This window comes from Anguilla anguilla, chromosome 3 (genome assembly GCF_013347855.1).
Source record: "Anguilla anguilla isolate fAngAng1 chromosome 3, fAngAng1.pri, whole genome shotgun sequence".
In the NCBI taxonomy this organism is placed as follows: domain Eukaryota; kingdom Metazoa; phylum Chordata; class Actinopteri; order Anguilliformes; family Anguillidae; genus Anguilla; species Anguilla anguilla.
In genome coordinates, this window is record NC_049203.1 from 15,300,478 (window position 1) to 15,321,123 (window position 20,646).

Consider the following 20,646-nt stretch of genomic DNA (forward strand, 5'->3'; position numbering starts at 1 on the left):
GTGACTGCTGGCGGCGTGGCAGAGAGAGGAGGCGGCGGCGGCGGGTTCTGAAATTGGCCTGTTCATTCCGGCGGAATGCGTCCCTGTCTGAAGTGTCTCTCCGCGTCTGAGGAAGTCTTTCAGGGCCGAGCAGCGCGCTTCTTGATTACCGGGCGAGCCGCCTTCAGTGGCCGAGAGGCTGCGCTCGGCTCCGAGGGCCTTGGAATGCGCTGCTTCACACTCCAGCGAGGGGCTCTCGACTTGAGTTTTATTTTTTTTGTCGCGGCGCTGATATGTTTTAAACCTCTCCTTTCACATTCAGGTGTGATGCTTCAGCACTCAGAGAGAGAGAGAGAGAGAGAGAGAGAGTATCCTCCCTTTATGGACAGCGCAAGGTTTAAAGATCGCCCACTCGTTTGCCATTTTGCGTCGTTTTGTCTGCTCGAGTGCACTCTCACCCCGGTCCAGTGTTTTTCCGATAACTTAAGCTCCCTGTTTATTTGACTGGGTACTTACTGTTGCGATTCAGCGGACCTGATATTATTCCCATTATTCTAAAATTTGAATGCCTGATTTAATTTACAGCCTTGCTGGAATGTACGTTGTGAGGCTGGGAGGGCTCACCAGGGTGAGATGAGATAAAGATTGTGTGAACCCCCTTATTTGTGCCACAGTCAGGAGTCAAACCTGCAATCCCTGGATTACAGGCTCGGTTCCTTGTTCCACTGTCCAGGTTCAGACCGTAAAAGTCCTCCCCAGTGTTTTGTTCCAGTCACCTGGATTTGCTCTTCAGCCAGGTGCTGGAACGAATTAGTGACATCAGCTGGCTGAGTTCATGGGCGGAAGAAACACATGGCATGACTTTTACTTTCCGACCCCTGGACATTCCACCTCTGCCACTGCAGCACATTGCCGTGTGAAGAACACGGGTCCAAATCGCAGTGAAGGTGCGATTGATTCGATGACTCATCGCCTTTGTCTTCGAAGAAGGGTCCTGCAGGTTTTTCCTTTTGTTTTAAGGCTGTTTTACGATATGACCCTGTAATTTAAGTGGCTTTGCTCACTGCCGTCTCGCATTTCTTTAGCGTTGCACGAACGTTGCCGTGCTGTTGATGGTGACACTTCTGAGGCTGCCAGTCACGGACTTGACCCAATCCAAAACGCGTTTCTGGCCTTAGGGAAATGTTGCGATTGGTCAAAGCTGCTTCAGCGCTGCGTGCATTGGGCGGATGCTCAGGCGGTTATCTGAGCCCGGCACGAGCCGCTGCGTTTCGGCGAAGCTCGGGGGGGGGGGGGGGGGGGGGGGGGGGGGGGTTTATGGTCGCCAGGTCACTGGGGAACGTGCTCTGGCACCCCTGCGCTGTACCAGGAAAAAGGCAGCGATCGCTACGCTTCACATTTCACCTGTTATTCTGAGCCCTCGGGGGGGACTCTTACTTTGAATTCCCGTGCTCTAGTTTCTCTTCAGTTCAAACCTGCTGCTCTGAGTTACGAGGTTTGCTTTTTTTGCTGAAATATTTGGGGGCTTACGCTGGGCTCTGCCTTAGCCCCGTGCTGCTGTGGGGAGCCTCAGAGCCTCTTCCTTTTCCTGTCTGGCTGTTTGTCGTTAATCCCCGTGGAGGTCAGGGTGCAGTCGATGGAGTGGGCTGTTATGGCCGGTGCTGGAGAGATCGTTTGTGTCTGTTTCGCTGACTTTGTGGTGTGTGTGTGTGTGTGTGTGTGTGTGTGTGTGTGTGTGTGTGTGTGTGTGTGTGTGTTACGTACGTACCGGTGTCCTGATTGGGCGGTACCACTGTACAGGTGTTCCAATTGAGAATAACTCTGTAGGGTGTGCTGTTTGGGTGATAATGCTGTGTGGGTGCCCTGATTGGATGATAATGCTGTACAGCTGTGCTGATTGGCCGCCCTCTGTCCCACAGCTGACTCCGGGGGGAAAGGCGGTGCAGGCGGGTGTGGGCGTTGGCGACTTCGTGGTTTCCATCTGCGACTCCAACGCTGAGGACATGACCCACGTGGAGGCACAGAACAAGATCCGAGCAGCCACAGACTCCCTGTCCCTCATTCTGACCAGGTACGCCCCTCACCTGTCACTCACTCACCAGGTACGCCTCCTCACCTGTCCCTCACTCTGACCAGGTACGCCCCTCACCTGTCCCTCACTCTGACCAGGTACGCCCCTCACCTGTCCCTCACTCTGACCAGGCCCACCCCTCACCTGTCCCTCACTCTCGCTAGGTACGCCCCTCACCTGTCCCTCACTCTCGCTAGGTACGCCCCTCGTGTTAGAAACATGTTGCTAACTGGGGCAGTGGCGTAGACTTACAGTGAGGATGTGCTGATGAGCATTTTCTGCTACTGGGAGGGCTTTTGAGGGGGAAGGGCGGGTATGATTGGCTGGCGAGAAGAAAAGGGAATTGTGATTGGCCGGCGAGAGCGAAAGCGTTTAAAACGATCGGAGAGCAGACAGCAGAGCGATGAGGTGACCTGCAGGGCTTGGAACTCCTCCAGCTCTTGCCTTTACTCTCCTTCATTTCTCTGTAATCTGTGGAACGGTGATCCCGACTTTCAGCTGTAATTAAGCTGAATGTCAGGCAGAGAGCAGCCAGATCAAACACTCACAGAAACAGACCTAAAGAGACCCCTGAGAGGAGACCCCTGAGAGGAGACCCCTGAGAGGAGACCCCTGAGAGGAGACCCCTGAGAGGAGACCCCTGAGAGGCTGCTCCCGAGAGAGCTGAAGGGCAGGCCTTCAGAGGAAGGGCTCGGATCAGCAGTGCTGGACAGAGGCCTGCGGACGGCCAGTTTGTGGGTCTGTGTGCATGAGTACATTACGAGTCTCCTGTGTGTGTGTGTGTGTGTGTGTGTGTGTGTGTGTGTGTGTGTGTGTGTGTGTGTGTGTGTGTGTGTGTGTGTGTGTGTGTGTGTGTGTGTGTGTGTGTGTGTGTGTGTGTGTGTGTGTGTGTGTGTGTGTGTGTGTGTGTGTGTGTGTGTGTGTGTGTGTGTGTGTGTGTGTGTGTGTGTGTGGAGATTTACAAGGCTGGTGGGTTATTCTGAGTTGACCACGTGATCTCGGAACCCTTGGAACACTTTCAAAAATGCTAAAAACGTGCTCAGCTCTCATACTTGACTTTGTAAAACACACGTCCGCACACACCGCATACCGCACACACACGCATACACGCGCACGCACACACAGCAGTGTCTGTTTGCTCACACAGGCATATTGTGCACGCGCTCAGTCAGTAATGGTGCATAACCGTGCGTGTGAGCGTGCGCTTGTGCAAGAGCAGGGCTCTGTACAGCGCTGGGTCTCGTTCCTCGTGCCCCCCCCCCCCCGGCTCGGTCTCACGGTCACGTTTCGGTCAAAGCCCGCTAGCATGGCGGTTCCAGAAGCGGAGGCTGATTGGACCGCGCTCTGCGTTTCTGTAATGCAGGGAACTCTGGTGTCAGAGGTCATTTCCTCATGGGGTTGCGAAATGCTGATATTTCTCCCCTCCGGCCGTCTGGAACTTCTCGAGCGCCGGTGCCGGGGAAAACTATTATTTCTTTCTTTTTCCTTTTTTTCTTTTCCGCTTAACTCTGTTTTTTCCCTCGCTCGTTTTTAACGTGGTCCGCGTCCAGGGTCTTTTCTGCGGCCGTGTCTCTCTTCCGCTTCTCAGTCCCCGCTCCCAGGGCCCCGCCCCCTCCTCTTGGCAGGCCCTGTGATTGGTCCTCAGCCGCAGCTCTTGTTTGAGTTGGCCCTTCCATTCCTCGTAGACAGGATTGGATGCGTTCTTTTTTCCCCCTCACATTGGAATTTTTCCTGTAAGCTGGGTGGGGCCATGTTCGCCCGAACTAGGGCTGCTTACTCTGAGATTCAGAGCAAGATTCGACTCTGCCATCCTCTGTACATGCCTTACAGTGTTCATGGCGGGTAGGGTCTCTCTACACCATCAGAACACTTAATACCCCCAACCCACTGTGAGACTTAAAACACAAACATTGTGCTGTTTTTACAACATTTGCTTCTGCAGTGCTAAGCCATGTCTGGCTCCACAGTCCCCCCCCAAATCCCCCCCCGCCGTCCCCCCCCTTCTTCCCAGAGACAATCAACTCCTTACCCTAACCAGAAGCCTTCTGTTCTTTCAGCTCAGAGTGTACCACTCACCGTCAGATTCGGTCGGGAACATGTCGAGGCGATTGGTCCGTAAGGTGTAATTTTGGCTGGTGAAGTTGAAGCTGTTGATGATTGGTTATCTCGAAACGATCACCTTGAGACGATTGGTACTTGAGCGGGCCAGGATGATGTAATGGGGCGGGATAGGGGACAGAGGGAGACTAAAAGCTGGAGCCTGTTTTGTGGATATTCTTTTAAGTGCAGTTCTTTTACACGCCACTCCCATCGTGCATATCGTCATCGTAAAGTCTGCCGTTTTTTTTTCCCAGAAGTGAAATGAACGTGAGGTGATTATCAGGAACCCTGCATTTCCACAACAGCCCTCTCCTCTAAATGATCGTGCCCTGTACAGCTGGGGACTGGTTGCCCACGTGGTTAAACAGCGGTTCTGACTGCGGTCGTAAGGGTTCTGCAGGGACCCGCTCGCTGGCATCGGGTCGTCTGAGACCCACCTTGCACCCACAGGATGCTGGAGAGGACAGAGCAGCCCTCCCTCTTCCCCCACCCTCTGCTCCTGCTCTTAGTCATAGAGGAGCCATTTCCCCTGTTTTGGTAATGAACAGTACTGAGCACGCTCACTCTCATTGTACATACTTGATCCCTTTATTGTTATTACTGAACATTAGTACATTTACCGGATTTGAACCTTCAGCCCATTAGCCGAAACCTTTATTCACCAGCCGCTAGCCTATGCCACTCCACCTCTATAATCCAGAGTTCTGCTTCAGAGGTAGGAGAAATGGATATGAACAAAAGGCTAGTTCACTGCAGTTCAGTTTCAGTTTTCATGTATGTTTCCGTCTTAATGCACTGAGAGAAAAGTAGAGGGGTTAAAAGTTAATTTAATTCCCCGTAGGGCTGTGTAATGGAGGACTTGTGCATGTTTGACTGTGTTCCAGTGCTCCTCTGTTATGTGTGGCTAATGGGTACATTGTGTTCTGAACTTCCCAATGGGCTGTGACCCATTGAAGTGTGTGCGCGCGTGCGTGTGGGCAAGCGCACCTGCGTGTGTGTGCGCGCGCCTGCGCGTGTGTTACAGTGTGTTCTTTGCAGTGTTGTGTGTCTGTCAGAGCTGTGGAAGCAGCTGTAGAGCTCTCTCTGAGATCCCGAGCACCTGTATCAGTCATGTGCTCTGCTATTTGCAAACAACGTCGGTCACAGCGATGGGCCGGTGTCGGCCGGCGTCGGGTTTCAGGCGGCCCGGCCCTATATTTAAAGCCGAGGGCCGTCGGACCTCATTATCCCCCCTCTGCGGGTCCCCGGCCATGATTACAGTATCCGCTGCCCTGGTTCTGTTTTTGCGCCCCTGATTTATGTCCGTCATAACCCCCCCCTCCCCTCCCCTTTATTTTAGAAAAGCACATCATGGAAAGCCCATGCCACGCGTGAAGCAATCACTAAAACATGACCCGCATGCGTGCCGGAAGGTTCCGTGCCTCGGCCTGGAACAGAGCTTCTTGTCTCTCGCACAACAGGCCTCGAACGTGCGGACGGAGCGGATTTGGCGAGCACACAATGTTCTCCCCCCCGACCCCCCCACCCCCATGCTGTCAATCACACCCGTCATGGGTGAGGAGAGGGAAAGAGAAAGCGAGTGTGCGGCTGTCAAATGTTTTAGATTGCACAATACAATTCAGTCAAAAGAATTTCACCGAGTAGAGTATCTTCAGAATACCTCTGGTTCCAGATATAGCAAGTTGGCCTTTGAACTACACCAAAGGTCACAGGTTATAGCGCATGATGAAAGCATGCTAGGGTTCATACAAGTGTCTTGTAAGGCACACCGTTCCTGGAAAAAAAGGAAGTTTACTGTGGTGTATGCTGTAACATTTGGCTTGAAATTTAAGAGTGCGAGGTAGAAGGAGATTGGTGAGACCGGTTATAGTGCTGGCTGGTGCTGTTGCAATGCTCTTACGGTGCTGTTACAGACCTGGGTGGTGCTGTTACATTGCTGTTACAGTGAGGGGTGATGCAGTTACAGTGCTTTTACTATGCTGTTACGGTACTGTTCCTTTGCTGAGTGGTGCTGTAACAGTACTGGGTGGTGCTGTAACAGTGCTGGGTGGTACTGTTACAGTGCTGGGTGGTGCTTTTACAGTACTGGGTGGTGCTTTTACAGTACTGGGTGGTACTGTTACACTGCTGGGTGGTGCTGTTACAGTGCTATTTAGCGCTGTTACAGTGCTGTGTGTTGCTGTAACAGTGCTGGCTGGTGCTGTAACAGTACGGGGTGGTGCTGTAACAGTACGGGGTGGTGCTGTAACAGTGCTGGCTGGTGCTGTAACAGTGCTGGCTGGTGCTGTTACAGTACTGGGTGGTGCTGTTACATTGCGGGGTGGTGCTGTAACATTGCGGGGTGGTGCTGTAACAGTGCTGGCTGGTGCTGGTAGTGCTATTTAGCGCTGTTACAGTACTGGGTGGTGCTGTCACAGTGCTGGGTGGCGCTGTTACAGTGCTGAGTGGCGCTGTTACAGTGCTGGGTGGCGCTGTTACAGTGCTGGGTGGCGCTGGTACAGTGCTATTTAGCGCTGTTACAGTGCTGGGTGGTACTGTTACAGTGCTGGGTGGTGCTGGTACAGTGCTATTTAGCGCTGTTACAGTGCTGGGTGGTGCTGTTACAGTGCTGGCTGGTGCTGTAACAGTGCTGGCTGGCGCTGTTACAGTGCTGGGTGGTGCTGTTACAGTGCTGGGTGGTGCTGTCACAGTGCTGGGTGGTGCTGTTACAGTGCTATTTAGCACTGTCACAGTGCTGGGTGGTGCTGTCACAGTGCTGGGTGGTGCTGTTACAGTGCTATTTAGCGCTGTCACAGTGCTGGGTGGTGCTGTCACAGTGCTGGGTGGTGCTGTCACAGTGCTGGGCGGTGCTGTTACAGTGCTAGCTGGTGCTGTCACAGTGCTGGCTGGTGCTGTAACAGTGCTGGCTGGCGCTGCTACAGTGCTGGGTGGTGCTGTCACAGTGCTGGGCAGTGCTGTTACAGTGCTAGCTGGTGCTGTCACAGTGCTGGCTGGCGCTGTTACAGTGCTGGGTGGTGCTGTTACAGTGCTATTTAGCGCTGTCACAGTGCTGGGTGGTGCTGTCACAGTGCTGGGTGGTGCTGTCACAGTGCTGGGTGGTGCTGTCACAGTGCTGGGTGGTGCTGTCACAGTGCTGGGTGGTGCTGTCACAGTGCTGGGTGGTGCTGTTACAGTGCTATTTAGCGCTGTCACAGTGCTGGGTGGTGCTGTCACAGTGCTGGGCGGTGCTGTTACAGTGCTAGCTGGTGCTGTCACAGTGCTGGGCGGTGCTGTTACACTGCTAGCTGGTGCTGTCACAGTGCTGGGTGGTGCCGTTTGGGTGCGGGGACTTACTCACCACATTCCTTCCTCTTTCCTCTTCCAGGGCCTTCCATCCGACAGGGCCTGAGCCGAAGGTAAGCGGGTGCACGCTGGGTGGCAGAATAACTAAAAGGCAGGGCGAAGGGTGGCGATAAGTCTGCAGCGGCAGCCTCGAATTGCAGCGTCCGTACCCAGAGGAGGCCCCACTCGTCTCCTCAAATGTTTGTTCTGGGCGGTTTGGACTGGGAGACGCGCCAAAAACCTCCTCTATCACTCCAGTTTAACAACAAACCTGGCTTCCCTTTCAAAGCAGGGAGATAAGCACGTGTTAAACGGTGTTATCTGGAGGCACTATGGACCCTCTATGGACAGATAAGGGCACATACATTCACATGTCATTATCTGGAGCTAACACCTTCACATGTGTGGGAATCCTGGGTCACTCTCCCTGTCCTGGGAATGTGTGAATCAGGCTCCTGTCACCACACGGAAGCCATCATCGGGGCCCTGTGATTGGCCGGCTGGAGCCGACATCTCCCCTCGCTGTCTTGAGTGATTGGTTATAGCAGACACGTCGCCCTTCGCCCTGCGATTGGTTTTACGGGGATGGTTAACTCTGCCTGTGCTGTGAATTGCCTGTGAGGGTTGAGCGGCTGGATTTTGAATGATGCACACATTTCCCAGCATGCACTGATCCGTCTCCCTGCTTCAGTTCCTCATAATTCATAAACCCAGATCTGACTTTCTGCTGGAAGGATTCTGGTATGCAGGAATTATAGGTATTTAATATGTTCAACCAGTTAGCTGTTTCACATCTGAGATCATAAATCAATGTGCGGACTGTTCTTCCTGTGCCAGAATATTATTCACATGGAATTTTCCAATTTTATTGTAAAATGATCACATTTAAAAGAAAATTACGCTCGGAATGCATGTTTTCAGAAGTATTTTACAAGGATGTCGGGTAAAAAGTTCAAGGGGAAATGTAGCCTGAGCCTGTTTAGTTTTAAGCAGAGGTGTCAACATGAGTGACACACTGATATTAAATGTGTGAAAGGCCTCCACCTAGTGGGCATTCCGTGCCATAACGCTGCGTTTGTGCCACTGTCACGCAGACGTGTACGCAGGAGGGCCTGCTCTGCGGCCGGGCCCTGAACAAGCGGCTCTGGCTGCAGTCATGTCAGATATACAGGTTTATTCTCTCCCAATCAGGTGTGTATGGGGGCGGTCAACTTGGCTGCCCTCCAAACTAAATATTTGCCAGAGCAGGCCTCTTAAAATATTAAACACTCACAGGCGCACGCGTGCACACACCCATACACGCATGCGCACGCACACACCCATACACACACACACACACTGGTACAGGCTGACAAACTGGTACAGCTCCTGTCATTAAGCTGACAGGGGAGGGACATTAGCCAGAGGCCTGCTACTTTCACTACACATATTTGCAAGTCATTTGGATGAGCTACTGAGAGGTTATGAAACTGCAGGCAATAAGAATAAGTAATAATAATACTAATAATAATGGTAGTGGTAGTAGTAGTAAAAAAAAAAAAAAACAACAATAAAAAGTACAATTCAATGGAACGTTATTTGTATAGCCCTATAGACACTGTCACAAAGACGCTTTACAGTAGAAATACAGAAGAAAACTGGACCAGGCCTGAACCCCCAAAAAGTGAGCAATTGAGCTAAAAGAAACTCCCCACTGGGAAGCAAAACACTCAAACGGTGGAGAGAAAAAAACTCCCCCAGTGGGACGAAGTCTCAGGAGGAATCCATCAAAATAATACCAGTAGTAATAAAATTTGAATGGAGCCTATTTCTGGGAGACGGGAGAGTGGATCTGTGTGTGCGTGCGTGCGTGCGTGCGTGTGTGTGTGTGTGCGTGTGCCGTGTCTAACCGCATGGTGTTGCTCACTCAGGATAAGCTTGCTCCCGCCTCCAGCCTGCCCAAGTACTCCTTCGCCCCCAGCGCCGCGATAAACAAGATGCCACGCCCGTTCGCCTCGGGCGGTAACCACGCCCAGACCGGACCCGCCATCAGGCCGGTGGCGTACGCGCCCAAGTTTCAGCCTGGCACGCAGACGCCCGTCAGCGTGCTGCAGCCGCACAACGGGTAGGTAACCCGGCAACCGCCCGTCCCGCACCCGCCGCCCGAACTCTGGAGCCGGCGGTGTTTCACCTCCGCTGACCTCGGAACCACCTTGAAAGGCGGGGAAAAGAGCCCTGCGCTACCCGCAGGGGAAGATAGGGGGCGGTAGGAGACAGTAGCACAAACCGTATTTCTGGCCTTGTTCGAAATGATGCTTCCTCTCCTTACAGTGCGCTTAGTTAAGGTCCAGAGCAGATTCTTGGAGAAAAGAAAACACAATGGGCAGAAGTGCTCTATTATGGCTCTGAAGGCTGTATCCAGAGCTACCGCAATGAATGTGGTGATTTGATCAGTCGAAGTCCTCCTCCATCCAAAGGAGTGCAGCACTGTGCGCTGTGTGGGGCTGCAGTAGTGCCTGTTCTAGCTTTAAAAATTTTTTTTTTTCATAATTTACTCTCTAGTCAGAGTGTGCGTGTGCATGCGTGTGTGCCTGCATGCGTGTATGCTTGTGCATGCATGTGTGCGTGTGTGTGTGTGCGTACGTGTGCGTGTGTATAAGCGTGTCCCTGTGTGGGTGTATGTGTATGCGTGTGCGTTGATTTGAGTGTGTGACAGAGTGTGTGTGTGCGTGTGTGAGTGTGTGTATGTCAGTGGGTGAGAGGGTGTTGTGAGGTCCTGGTCCTGAAAGGCCCTGTGCCAGGCGGCCATGTTAGCATGTCAAGCAGCCATGTTGGCGTGTCAGGACGTGTGTGGATTGGGATTGGCCTGCTGTCAGTACGGTGACCTTCCAGACCCTTCTCTCTCTTTAATTCACTGCAGACCGACACATCACCACTTTGCTCATCTGAACACTTCCATGAGGACTGAGTATCGGATGTGCTTTTAACCAATGAGAGACGGGCTACCCCAGGACCGGGTCTGCCGGACCGGGTCTGCCTGAACCCGTGATTTGGGTCGTGCACGGGCGAGGGTTAGGACCGTTCGGAGGGGCTTTTTTTAGCGCCGAGCGCCCCTCCCCTAGAATGTGCTGATTTCCCAGTGCGCTTTTGGGAAACGGTGTGCAGTTACCCCAGCGCCATACTAGGACAGACCCGCGCGGCAGGAGCTAATTCTGCGCCCGTAGCCCCCAGCAGCAACGCCTCATTCCGGCGCTACCTGTTTCCCCTGCTTTTTTATTGATTTTTTTTTTTCCTCTTTTCTTTTCCCTCCTCCTCCCTCCTTTTTCCGCACGCTATTTTAAAGTGTTCTCATTGCTGCTTTGGGAGTAATGAGGTCTGCTGTGGTCCTTCCTGTTTTTGCAGAAATGAAAAGGCTGCAGGTAATTAAAGTTCAGATCGCAGCGGGGGGGGAGATGGGTGGGCTCGGAGGCGCGAGGCTAAGTGGGAAAATCACCTGACCGGACGGCTAATGAGTTCAGGGAAAGGTGACGGAGATTGAGCCCGCGGGGGACGGAGGGGCGGAGTCTGCGCCCCGCGGTTTAATATGCGTGGGCGGAGTCAGGTGTGTCGTTCGGTAACGATGATCGCTGTGGCTGATGGTTTTGAGCGTGAGGGGAATATCGGCTCTCTCAGCCACCGTGAGGCATTCACACAGTTTGGAGTGCTGCGTGTGCGTGTGTATAGGAGTGTGTGTGTGTGTGTGGGTGTGTGTGTGTGTATATGGGTGGGTGTGTGTGGGTGTGTGTGTGTGCGTGTATGGGTGTATAAATATACGCGTGCATGTTTATATGGGTGTGTGTGTGTGTGTGTGTGTGTGTATGGGTGTATAAATGTGTGTGTGTGTGTGTGTGAGAGAGCGAGAGAGAGTGAATGTGTGTGTGCATGTTTATATGGGTGTGTGTGTGCATGTTTATATGGGTGTGTGTGTGCATGCGTCTGTCTGTGTGTGTGAGAGTGTGTATGTGAGAGCCGTATGTATTGGGGATATAATGAGAATGCAGAGGGGAAGCTGAAAGAGAGGCTGGGCTGCCGCCTGTCAGAGACAGCGGGTGAAGTCTGAGCGCTTCTCCCCTCCGTGTCCAACGCTGGGGCTGACGCGCGCTCGCCGCCGCCGTGCTAATACCGGAGACGCGCGCGCGTGAGAGAGCAAACGGGCGGCTCGGCGGTGCGCGGCGCATGGCCTGCGTCGCTCCTCCGCCCCGTCGCCCCCGCACGCTCCTCTCCGCCCGTCGCCCCCGCACGCTCCCCTCCACCGCACGGCGTGCCGAAGCGATCAGATCTGCCCGCCCGCCGACAGCTCCCTCTGACTTTGAATTTCAAACCATCACTTTCTTCTGCTTTTCTAACGCTGAGCTCTCTATCTCTCTCTCTCTGCCTGTCTCTTGTCTTTGCCCTCTCCCTCTCCCTTTTTCTTCTCCTCTCTGTTTTTTTCTGCAGCTGGAGACTCCTGACAAGTCAGTAAGCCTTTCCTGTCATTTGTGTCTGCTTTATAATGGGGAGCCTGAATGCCTGCTTGTTATTAGCGGTGGGGAAGCCTAGTGGCGCTAATGAAAGACTAAATGAGTCCCTCTTTACTCCTGCGAGCCCCCGCCCTGTCACTCCCCGGGCCGCTGTGTCTCCCCCGCGCGTGTCACCCTCCGCCAGCCAGCCGAGCCGGAGCCGTCTCTCGCTCCCACGCGCTCGGCGGCGATGGGCCTGACTGATGTGTTTATTCTGGGCCCCCTGCGGCCCCTCTCGGCCCGGCCCGGGTGGATCAATGGCCCTTACCCGCGGACGGGCCGGGCTTCTGTGCCGTGCCTCCTCTGTAGCTGATTTACTGTTTTAGCATGAACGTGCCCGTGTTGTCACGACAGACCCGCGATAAGCATGGAATGAAATGAAATGAAAACCTGGCTAAAATGGCGATCGGGTCGTCTGAGGAGATTTGTGATGGATTAGGGTCTTGCTGTAGTTCATTATACACTTGTTAGGCGTTCATTTTTTCAGTTCTAATCTTCCCTTTCCTCCCTCCTCTCTCTCTCTTCTGCTGCTTCTCAGGGTTGAAACTTTAATTGTGCCGATGTACCCTGATACCAAGTAAGGGCCTGTGCCCCTGTGTCTGTGTGCCTGTGCCCCTGTGTCTGTGTGTCTGTGCCCCTGTGTCTGTATCTCTGCTCCTGTGTCTGTGTCTGTGTCTCTGCTCCTGTGCCCCTGAGTCTGTCTCTGCTTCTGTGTCTGTGTGTTTGTATCTGCTCCTGTACCCCTGTGTCTGTGCCTCTGCATGTCTGTGAGGTCATGCTGCGCCTTGTTCGTGTCTATCTCACCTTACGCTCCCCTAATATGACTGTGCTTAGTGGTGTGGGAACGTTCCTGCAGCTGCATTACCGTAAAGCCCTGGTATCACTGCTTCAGTGTCTCTGCGGCCGGCCGGGACCCCGCCAGAGCACTTTTCCAGAACTGCCTGCAGCCTTTGAAGGCGATGATTTGAGCTCCTCCACAAAGACGTCCCGGAGCTTTGATTGGAGCCTCCCCACCGCGCGCGGATGACGAACGGCTCTTGTGAGGAATGTGATTGTCGTCCTGGCGGAGAACTTGGCGGCCCTCTCTCCCCCCACGCTGAAACCATCCTGATTCCCCCTCAAACGGAAATCTAATCTGATGAGTTTAAGGGCTCAGTTTATCCTCCTCTCCCCTCGGCTCCTCGTACGCCCTCGAGTCTCACAGCTACGTGTGATTACCCCGCCCGGTCTGGCCTCGTCCTGCCTGGAGCCAGGAGCCCGCGCAGCTAGCCTTGCGCGTGCTGCTGCATTCTAGCCGTGCTAATGGCGCTGGCCTAGAATGTGCAGATGCGCGCTAGCCGTGCTAAAGGCTCTAGCCTAGCACGCGCAGACGTACGCAAGCTGTGCTAACGGCCCTAGCCTAGCATGCGCAGATTTATGCTAGCTGCGCTAATGGCGCTAGCCTAGCACGTGCAGTGAAATGTGAGCGGTGCTGACCCAGCACGAGCATACTGAGAGCCGCAGATTTGAGCGGCTCTTCAGAGATGTGTAGCCTCGCCCTGGATCGTCTGCCCTGCTTCCATACCAGCGGCCACAGGCAAGGCAAACGTCTACCTTTTGATCTCTGAGAGGGAAAAAGGCTTTAAATGACTACGCGACCGCAGTCGCGGCTCCTGGAGCACCCCTAAAGGCACTTTAAGATGTGGTGATCAGGACTAAGAGTGGACTCTGTGGCTGCGGCTATGAGTGAATTGCATCACTAGGAGGTGACAATGTGATAAATCCTTTAGGACAGGGCTGCCCAATCCTGTTACTGGAGATCTACTCTCCTGTAGGTTTTCACTCCAACCCCAACAAAGCAGACCTCAGTCAACAGCTAGAAATCTAATTGAGCTGCTAATTAGTAGAAGCATGTATGCCAAATTAGGGTTGAAATGAAAACTTACAGGACGGTAGATCTCCAGGAACATGGTTGGGCAGCCCTGCTTTATGATGTTGGTCTCTGATCTCGAGCCCCTGTCCTGGAGGGCCACAGTGTTTTTAGTGAGTTTCAAAGTTGTATCTGTGGAGTGGCTGCATTGCAGCCAGATATGCTGCAGGCAGATACGCTGCAGTGTATCTGTGCATGTGACTGTTTCCTTGTGCATCGTTGTCTTCCCTTCCTGTTCTTTCTGGTGTATAACGCTAATGAGCTGACCTGTGTCTTGCGATTGGAGTGGGGTCAGATGGGGGTTGGGTTAGGTGTGGTTTGGGTCTGTCAGCATGGTGTTTGTGCAGGTCAGTGTTAGGTTCCAAGGGAGGAGGGGGGGGGGGGCTTTAGGTGTGGTTTGGGTTTGTCAGCATGGTGTCTGTGCAGGTCAGTGTTAGGTTCCAGGGAGGAGGGGGGGGGAGGCGGAGTCTTTCCCTGTTGGGTGGCCTGACTCCTCCCCCTCGCTCCAGGTATGGTCTCCGGGCCGACCCCCCCGCCACCTTCATCCCTAACGACCGCAGCAAGAAGAGGCTGATCGAGGACACGCAGGACTGGCACCCCCGCACCGGCACCACCCAGTCGCGCTCCTTCCGCATTCTGGCCCAGCTCACTGGCACTGATTTCAGTAAGTCAGGCAGAGGGTGGCGCCCCCTGCTGGTGTGGGGTGGATCTCCACTTTGCCTGCGTGCCATGTAGCCAACAGGCTGGTCTGTTCAGAGAGGAAAAAGGAGGATGGATACAATGACCTAGCTGACAAATTCAGTAGAACATGGAATAGGGTCAGAATTAGGCTCGGGAGTTCTTGTTTTTAGGTTTAGGGGTAAGAGTGTCATGGTTTGGCTTGCAGTTGAGGTTCTTCTGTGGTGTGCCTGGGGTTTTGGGATAGTGTTAAAGTTAGGATTAGGGACATCAAGTAATTGGACAATATCTCGCTTTTTGAAGCCGTCTCATTATGCAAAGTACCTAGCTCCTATGAGAAGTACAAGCTCTCAAGTGCCCCCACCTGGCATCACATGGTATAGCATCATTTTGGTTTCTTAACCTGGAAATGGCAGCACACTGGACACTTCTCAGAAACATCCTGTGATTAGCAGAGTCTGACGTGCTGTCTGCAGGATCAGGCTTCCTGCTTCAGTTTCCATGCCTAAAGACTTGCCAAATGCAGGGATGCGGCTCAGGGGATTAGAACGCTATAGCTAGTATAGAGCCAAAATGGCCGACCAGCGTCTAAAACCCACCTCTGCCCTGATTTTCTGCTTTTGGTTTCCTACCTAGCTAAGTACCTAGCTAAGTCACAGTCAAGAAGACACTGTTGTTCAGTTGCAGTTATTTTAAAGTATTTAGACGTTAGTGTGTGTGTGTGTGTGTGTGCGTGTAATGTAACAGTGCCTGTCTCTCCTGGCTCTCTTAGTGCAGGACCCAGATGATGAGAACATGAAGCGGGCCAGGTAAAGCCTGCCATGGTGTGCATGCATGCAAGCGTGCGGGTGTGCGTGTGTGACCGGGTACTGAGCAAACCACTGAACCGGCGTGTTAAAGTACCCTTGTACTTACTGTGAATTAAACCGGCCTCATGATCGTCACTTGTGTGCAGTCACATAGACGTGTTTACGCTGTCCCTGTGTGTGTAGTCCCATAGAGACGTGCTTACACTGTCCCGGTGTGTGCAGTCCCATAGAGACGTGCTTACGCTGTCCCGGTGTGTGTAGTCCCATAGAGACATGCTTACACTGTCCCGGTGTGTGTAGTCCCATAGAGACGTGCTTACACTGTCCCGGTGTGTGTAGTCCCATAGAGACATGCTTACGCTGTCCCGGTGTGTGTAGTCCCATAGAGACGTGCTTACGCTGTCCCTGTGTGTGTAGTCCCATAGAGACGTGCTTACACTGTCCCTGTGTGTGTAGTCCCATAGAGACGTGCTTACACTGTCCCTGTGTGTGTAGTCCCATAGAGACGTGCTTACACTGTCCCTGTGTGTGTAGTCCCATAGAGACGTGCTTACACTGTCCCTGTGTGTGTAGTCCCATAGAGACGTGCTTACGCTGTCCCGGTGTGTGTAGTCCCATAGAGACGTGCTTACACTGTCCCGGTGTGTGTAGTCCCATAGAGACATGCTTACGCTGTCCCGGTGTGTGTAGTCCCATAGAGACATGCTTACGCTGTCCCGGTGTGTGTAGTCCCATAGAGACGTGCTTACACTGTCCCGGTGTGTGTAGTCCCATAGAGACGTGCTTACACTGTCCCTGTGTGTGTAGTCCCATAGAGACGTGCTTACGCTGTCCCTGTGTGTGCAGTCCCATAGAGACGTGCTTACGCTGTCCCTGTGTGTGTAGTCCCATAGAGACGTGCTTACACTGTCCCGGTGTGTGTAGTCCCATAGAGACATGCTTACGCTGTCCCGGTGTGTGTAGTCCCATAGAGACGTGCTTACGCTGTCCCTGTGTGTGTAGTCCCATAGAGACGTGCTTACACTGTCCCTGTGTGTGTAGTCCCATAGAGACGTGCTTACACTGTCCCTGTGTGTGTAGTCCCATAGAGACGTGCTTACACTGTCCCTGTGTGTGTAGTCCCATAGAGACGTGCTTACACTGTCCCTGTGTGTGTAGTCCCATAGAGACGTGCTTACACTGTCCCTGTGTGTGTAGTCCCATAGAGACGTGCTTACACTGTCCCTGTGTGTGTAGTCCCATAGAGACGTGCTTACACTGTCCCGGTGTGTGTAGTCCCATAGAGACGTGCTTACACTGTCCCGGTGTGTGTAGTCCCATAGAGACGTGCTTACACTGTCTCTGTGTGTGTAGTCCCATAGAGACGTGCTTACACTGTCCCTGTGTGTGTAGTCCCATAGAGACGTGCTTACACTGTCCCTGTGTGTGTAGTCCCATAGAGACATGCTTACGCTGTCCCGGTGTGTGTAGTCCCATAGAGATGTGCTTACGCTGTCCCGGTGTGTGTAGTCCCATAGAGACGTGCTTACGCTGTCCCGGTGTGTGTAGTCCCATAGAGACGTGCTTACACTGTCCCTGTGTGTGTAGTCCCATAGAGACGTGCTTACGCTGTCCCTGTGTGTGCAGTCCCATAGAGACGTGCTTACGCTGTCCCTGTGTGTGTAGTCCCATAGAGACGTGCTTACACTGTCCCGGTGTGTGTAGTCCCATAGAGACGTGCTTACGCTGTCCCTGTGTGTGTAGTCCCATAGAGACGTGCTTACGCTGTCCCTGTGTGTGTAGTCCCATAGAGACGTGCTTACACTGTCCCTGTGTGTGTAGTCCCATAGAGACGTGCTTACACTGTCCCTGTGTGTGTAGTCCCATAGAGACGTGTTTACGCTGTCCCTGTGTGTGTAGTCCCATAGAGACATGCTTACACTGTCCCTGTGTGTGTAGTCCCATAGAGACGTGCTTACACTGTCCCGGTGTGTGTAGTCCCATAGAGACGTGCTTACACTGTCCCGGTGTGTGTAGTCCCATAGAGACGTGCTTACACTGTCCCTGTGTGTGTAGTCCCATAGAGACGTGCTTACACTGTCCCTGTGTGTGCAGTCCCATAGAGACATGCTTACGCTGTCCCGGTGTGTGTAGTCCCATAGAGACGTGCTTACACTGTCCCGGTGTGTGTAGTCCCATAGAGACGTGCTTACACTGTCCCGGTGTGTGTAGTCATTACGTTTAAAGACGCGGGATGCAAAGCTTTTGCATGATGTCATTTTCCACAACGGCTGCCATCTCTTCAATTTCCTCCTGATTTGTCATCTTTCACCAAACTGCCACTCTGCATCTCTGACCTTCTCCTTCTTCCCTGATCTCCCTTCCACTTTTTAATCTCCCTCCATCCCCTCCTGTCCCTCTCCATTTCTCCTTCCCTCTCCCGCTGTTCGTCTGTACATTTATCCCTCTGTCAATCTCTCCTGTCTCTGCCTCTCCTCTCCTCTCCCCTCGTCCTGTCTGCCTCAACCCTTCCCTCTATCCCATCCCTCCATCCCTCTCTCCCTTCCTCCATCTCTCCTGCCTCCACCTCTCCTCTCCTCCTGTCCACCTCAACCCCTCCCTCTGTCCCATCCATCCCTCTCTCCACATTTCCTGTCTGCCTCTCCTCTCCTCCTGTCTGCCTCATCCCCTCCCTCTGTCCCATCACTCCGTCCCTCCATCTTTCCTGTCTCCTCCTCTCCTCCTGTCTGCCTCATCCCATCCCTCTATCCCATCCCTCCCTCCCTCCCTCCCTCCGTGCGTCTCTCTTGGCTAGGGATAAGTTCCTGACTGAGATTCAGAGCCCCCGCTATGCCAGGCTGCGGGACTGGCACCACGACCGCTCCGCCCGGTCCCTCAACGTCAAATCCTGAAGCAGCCAATCACTGCTCGGGACCCGCCCCCCCCCTCCACCCCGCCACCGCCAGCGCCAGGCCACGGCAGTTAGACCCATTTGATTGATGCCAAAGAAGAGGAGGAACGATGAGGAGGATGAGGAAGAGTTAGGAGGAGGAGAGGACGGGGGGGGGGGGGGGGAGGCAAAGGGGGAAAGAGTAATAGCGGAGGAAAAAAAAAACGCAGCACAGATGAAAATCCGGAGTGAACCAATGCATACTGAGCCAACTACACACTAGAGCACAGCGCTCTCCTGACGACACCCCTCGCGTGGACGTGTTACCTGTGTTTCACCTGTCAGAGGGGGTTCCTCAGGCCACAGGGATCAGGGATGTTCTCCTTTCCGTCCTGTCTTTCTAATGAATTCCTTTCTGCTGCCCCACCCTGCCCCGCCCCCTCTACCACCCCCCCCACCCCCTCTTTTTTCTGTTTTTTTCTTTTCTTTTCTTTCTTTTGTTGCTGTGTTTCTGAACTGTGCATCTTTAACGTTTCATTTCTGAGCTGTTTTATCTGTGGGCTTCTCCCTCCAAACGGAAAACGATCTGTGTTTTATTTCCTGCTTTCACGGACACATAAAACATACGAGAGAAACGAAACAATGGCGCTTTGTTATTTCTGGTCTCCTCTGCTTCCATCTGTCTCTGTGCATGCGCCGTTAGGTTTCATATGGGGGGGGCTTTAGAAGATAAAGGCCATCAGGCTCTCTGAAGGACCTGGTTGGTCGCCTCAATTAAGGGCTGGTCTCCGTATTGGGTATGACAATCTAGAAAGACTATTAAAAAATCCAAAACGTATTTAGAACTGAGGCCTGCTGAATTCCATTTTCGATAAACTCTAGTACTTCCCTGCGCATCGAACCGTTTCCGTGGTGAAAAAAAACAGACCCGGACAGCTGATGTTTAAGGGGTCCATGGGTTTTACACCCACATAAAGACACTGCAGCAGAGATTAATCACAAGGAGGCCAGGAGCAGGCTCTGAATGCTAAGGGCCAAAGGCAGGAGCAGGGGGCCTAAACAGACGCTAAACAGAGTGCAGGTCACCTGGGGGGAAATTCCAAAGGGGGTGGGGCTCTTCTGCAGTTGTCTGTGGTAGGTCACGATCCCTGAAATAAAGGCAGGAGCCAAAATGGCAACCACGAATACAGACACAAAATGGCCGTAAAGTGTTTCGCAGAGTGGGATTAAGAAGCCAAGCCGATAACTTGTAATCGGGTGAAATTTGAATGGACGGGCTTAGAAGTATTTACAGAAGTGAACTCCTTAATCCTGCTTTGTGAAACGCACCCCCCCAAATCTCTGCCAAACCAACCACACCAGGAAGAGGCAGAGTTCTCACCTGGTCCTCTATCACACCTCACACTTTCATTACACCCAGGGGTTTGAGCCTCTTTCCATGGCTAAAATGGTTTGAATAGAGTGACTGAATAAGTGGATGGATGGGTGATGGTTGTATGATTGAGTTTCACACCTTTTCTGATAGGTCAGTAAAAATGTAACATGAACACAGGTGAGGTTTTTTCTATCGGTGGAAGCTCTTGCTCCTGGTGATGTGCCACGAGGGTGTTTTTGGCCGCTGCTGTGGACACGTTGCTCACGGTAACGCGCCAGCCCAGATCGCGGGCTCCCGCGGGGCCGGGTACGACCAGTTCCCGTGCCGACAGAGGGGATCCGTCCGAAGCCCGCGCCCGCGCCCGCGGACCCGCTGCCCTTCAGCTCTCCTCTTACGCCGCCGCTCTTTCCGGAAACTTCTGACAGAACAAAGGCTGACACGGCAGGGGGCCCGCGCGCGTGCGGTCTCTGGGGGGGGGGGGGGCTCATAGCGTAACCGTGTCCTCTGCCCCCGAGTACTCTGGGAAAATCACGTCCTTGATAAAGCGGCTGCTTGAGCCCGGGTCTCTGGCTGGGAGTGGGGGAGGGACCGGTGATTACGGTTTCCGCCATTTGGACCTGTGGGGATTGCTGCCACGTCTGCCGTTGCTGTAAGTGTTAAGTGCTAAGTGCATCCTGGCGAGGGGGACAAGATTTGGCAAGCTCAGTCTGAACGAGAGAAAAATGAACAAAGGAAGAAACCGCCATCTGACTTTTCCCATAAGCAGGTGTGACTGGGCATTTACTCATCGGATGACCTACCTTTATGTTTAATATCATTCTCGTATCAGTGGTTATTAACAGTAATAAGGATGCTTATTTATGATATCATTCACTTTAAAAGGGTGATTTGCGGCGCTGTACAGTATTGATGTGTTTTTGAGCGGGCAGCCCCCCCCCCCGGCCCGTCCTTCAGGGGCGTGAGTTGCACGCGGGCGTCTCCGCCCCCTTCCGCAGGCCTCATCCTTTATTCATGAGAC

General features: G+C 53.2%; 1 protein-coding gene across 1 annotated transcript in view; it reads left to right on the top strand.

The window, feature by feature from the left end:
- pdlim7 (PDZ and LIM domain 7) overlaps positions 1–20,646 on the top strand; it is a 46,980-nt gene that overhangs the window by 16,591 nt on the left and 9,743 nt on the right. The window contains exons 3-7 of the mRNA XM_035408308.1: positions 1,899–2,081; positions 11,927–11,943; positions 14,407–14,561; positions 15,348–15,384; positions 18,179–18,274. Coding sequence (XP_035264199.1) covers positions 1,899–2,081; positions 11,927–11,943; positions 14,407–14,561; positions 15,348–15,384; positions 18,179–18,274 — 488 coding nt within the window. The remainder of the gene's footprint in view (positions 1–1,898; positions 2,082–11,926; positions 11,944–14,406; positions 14,562–15,347; positions 15,385–18,178; positions 18,275–20,646) is intronic.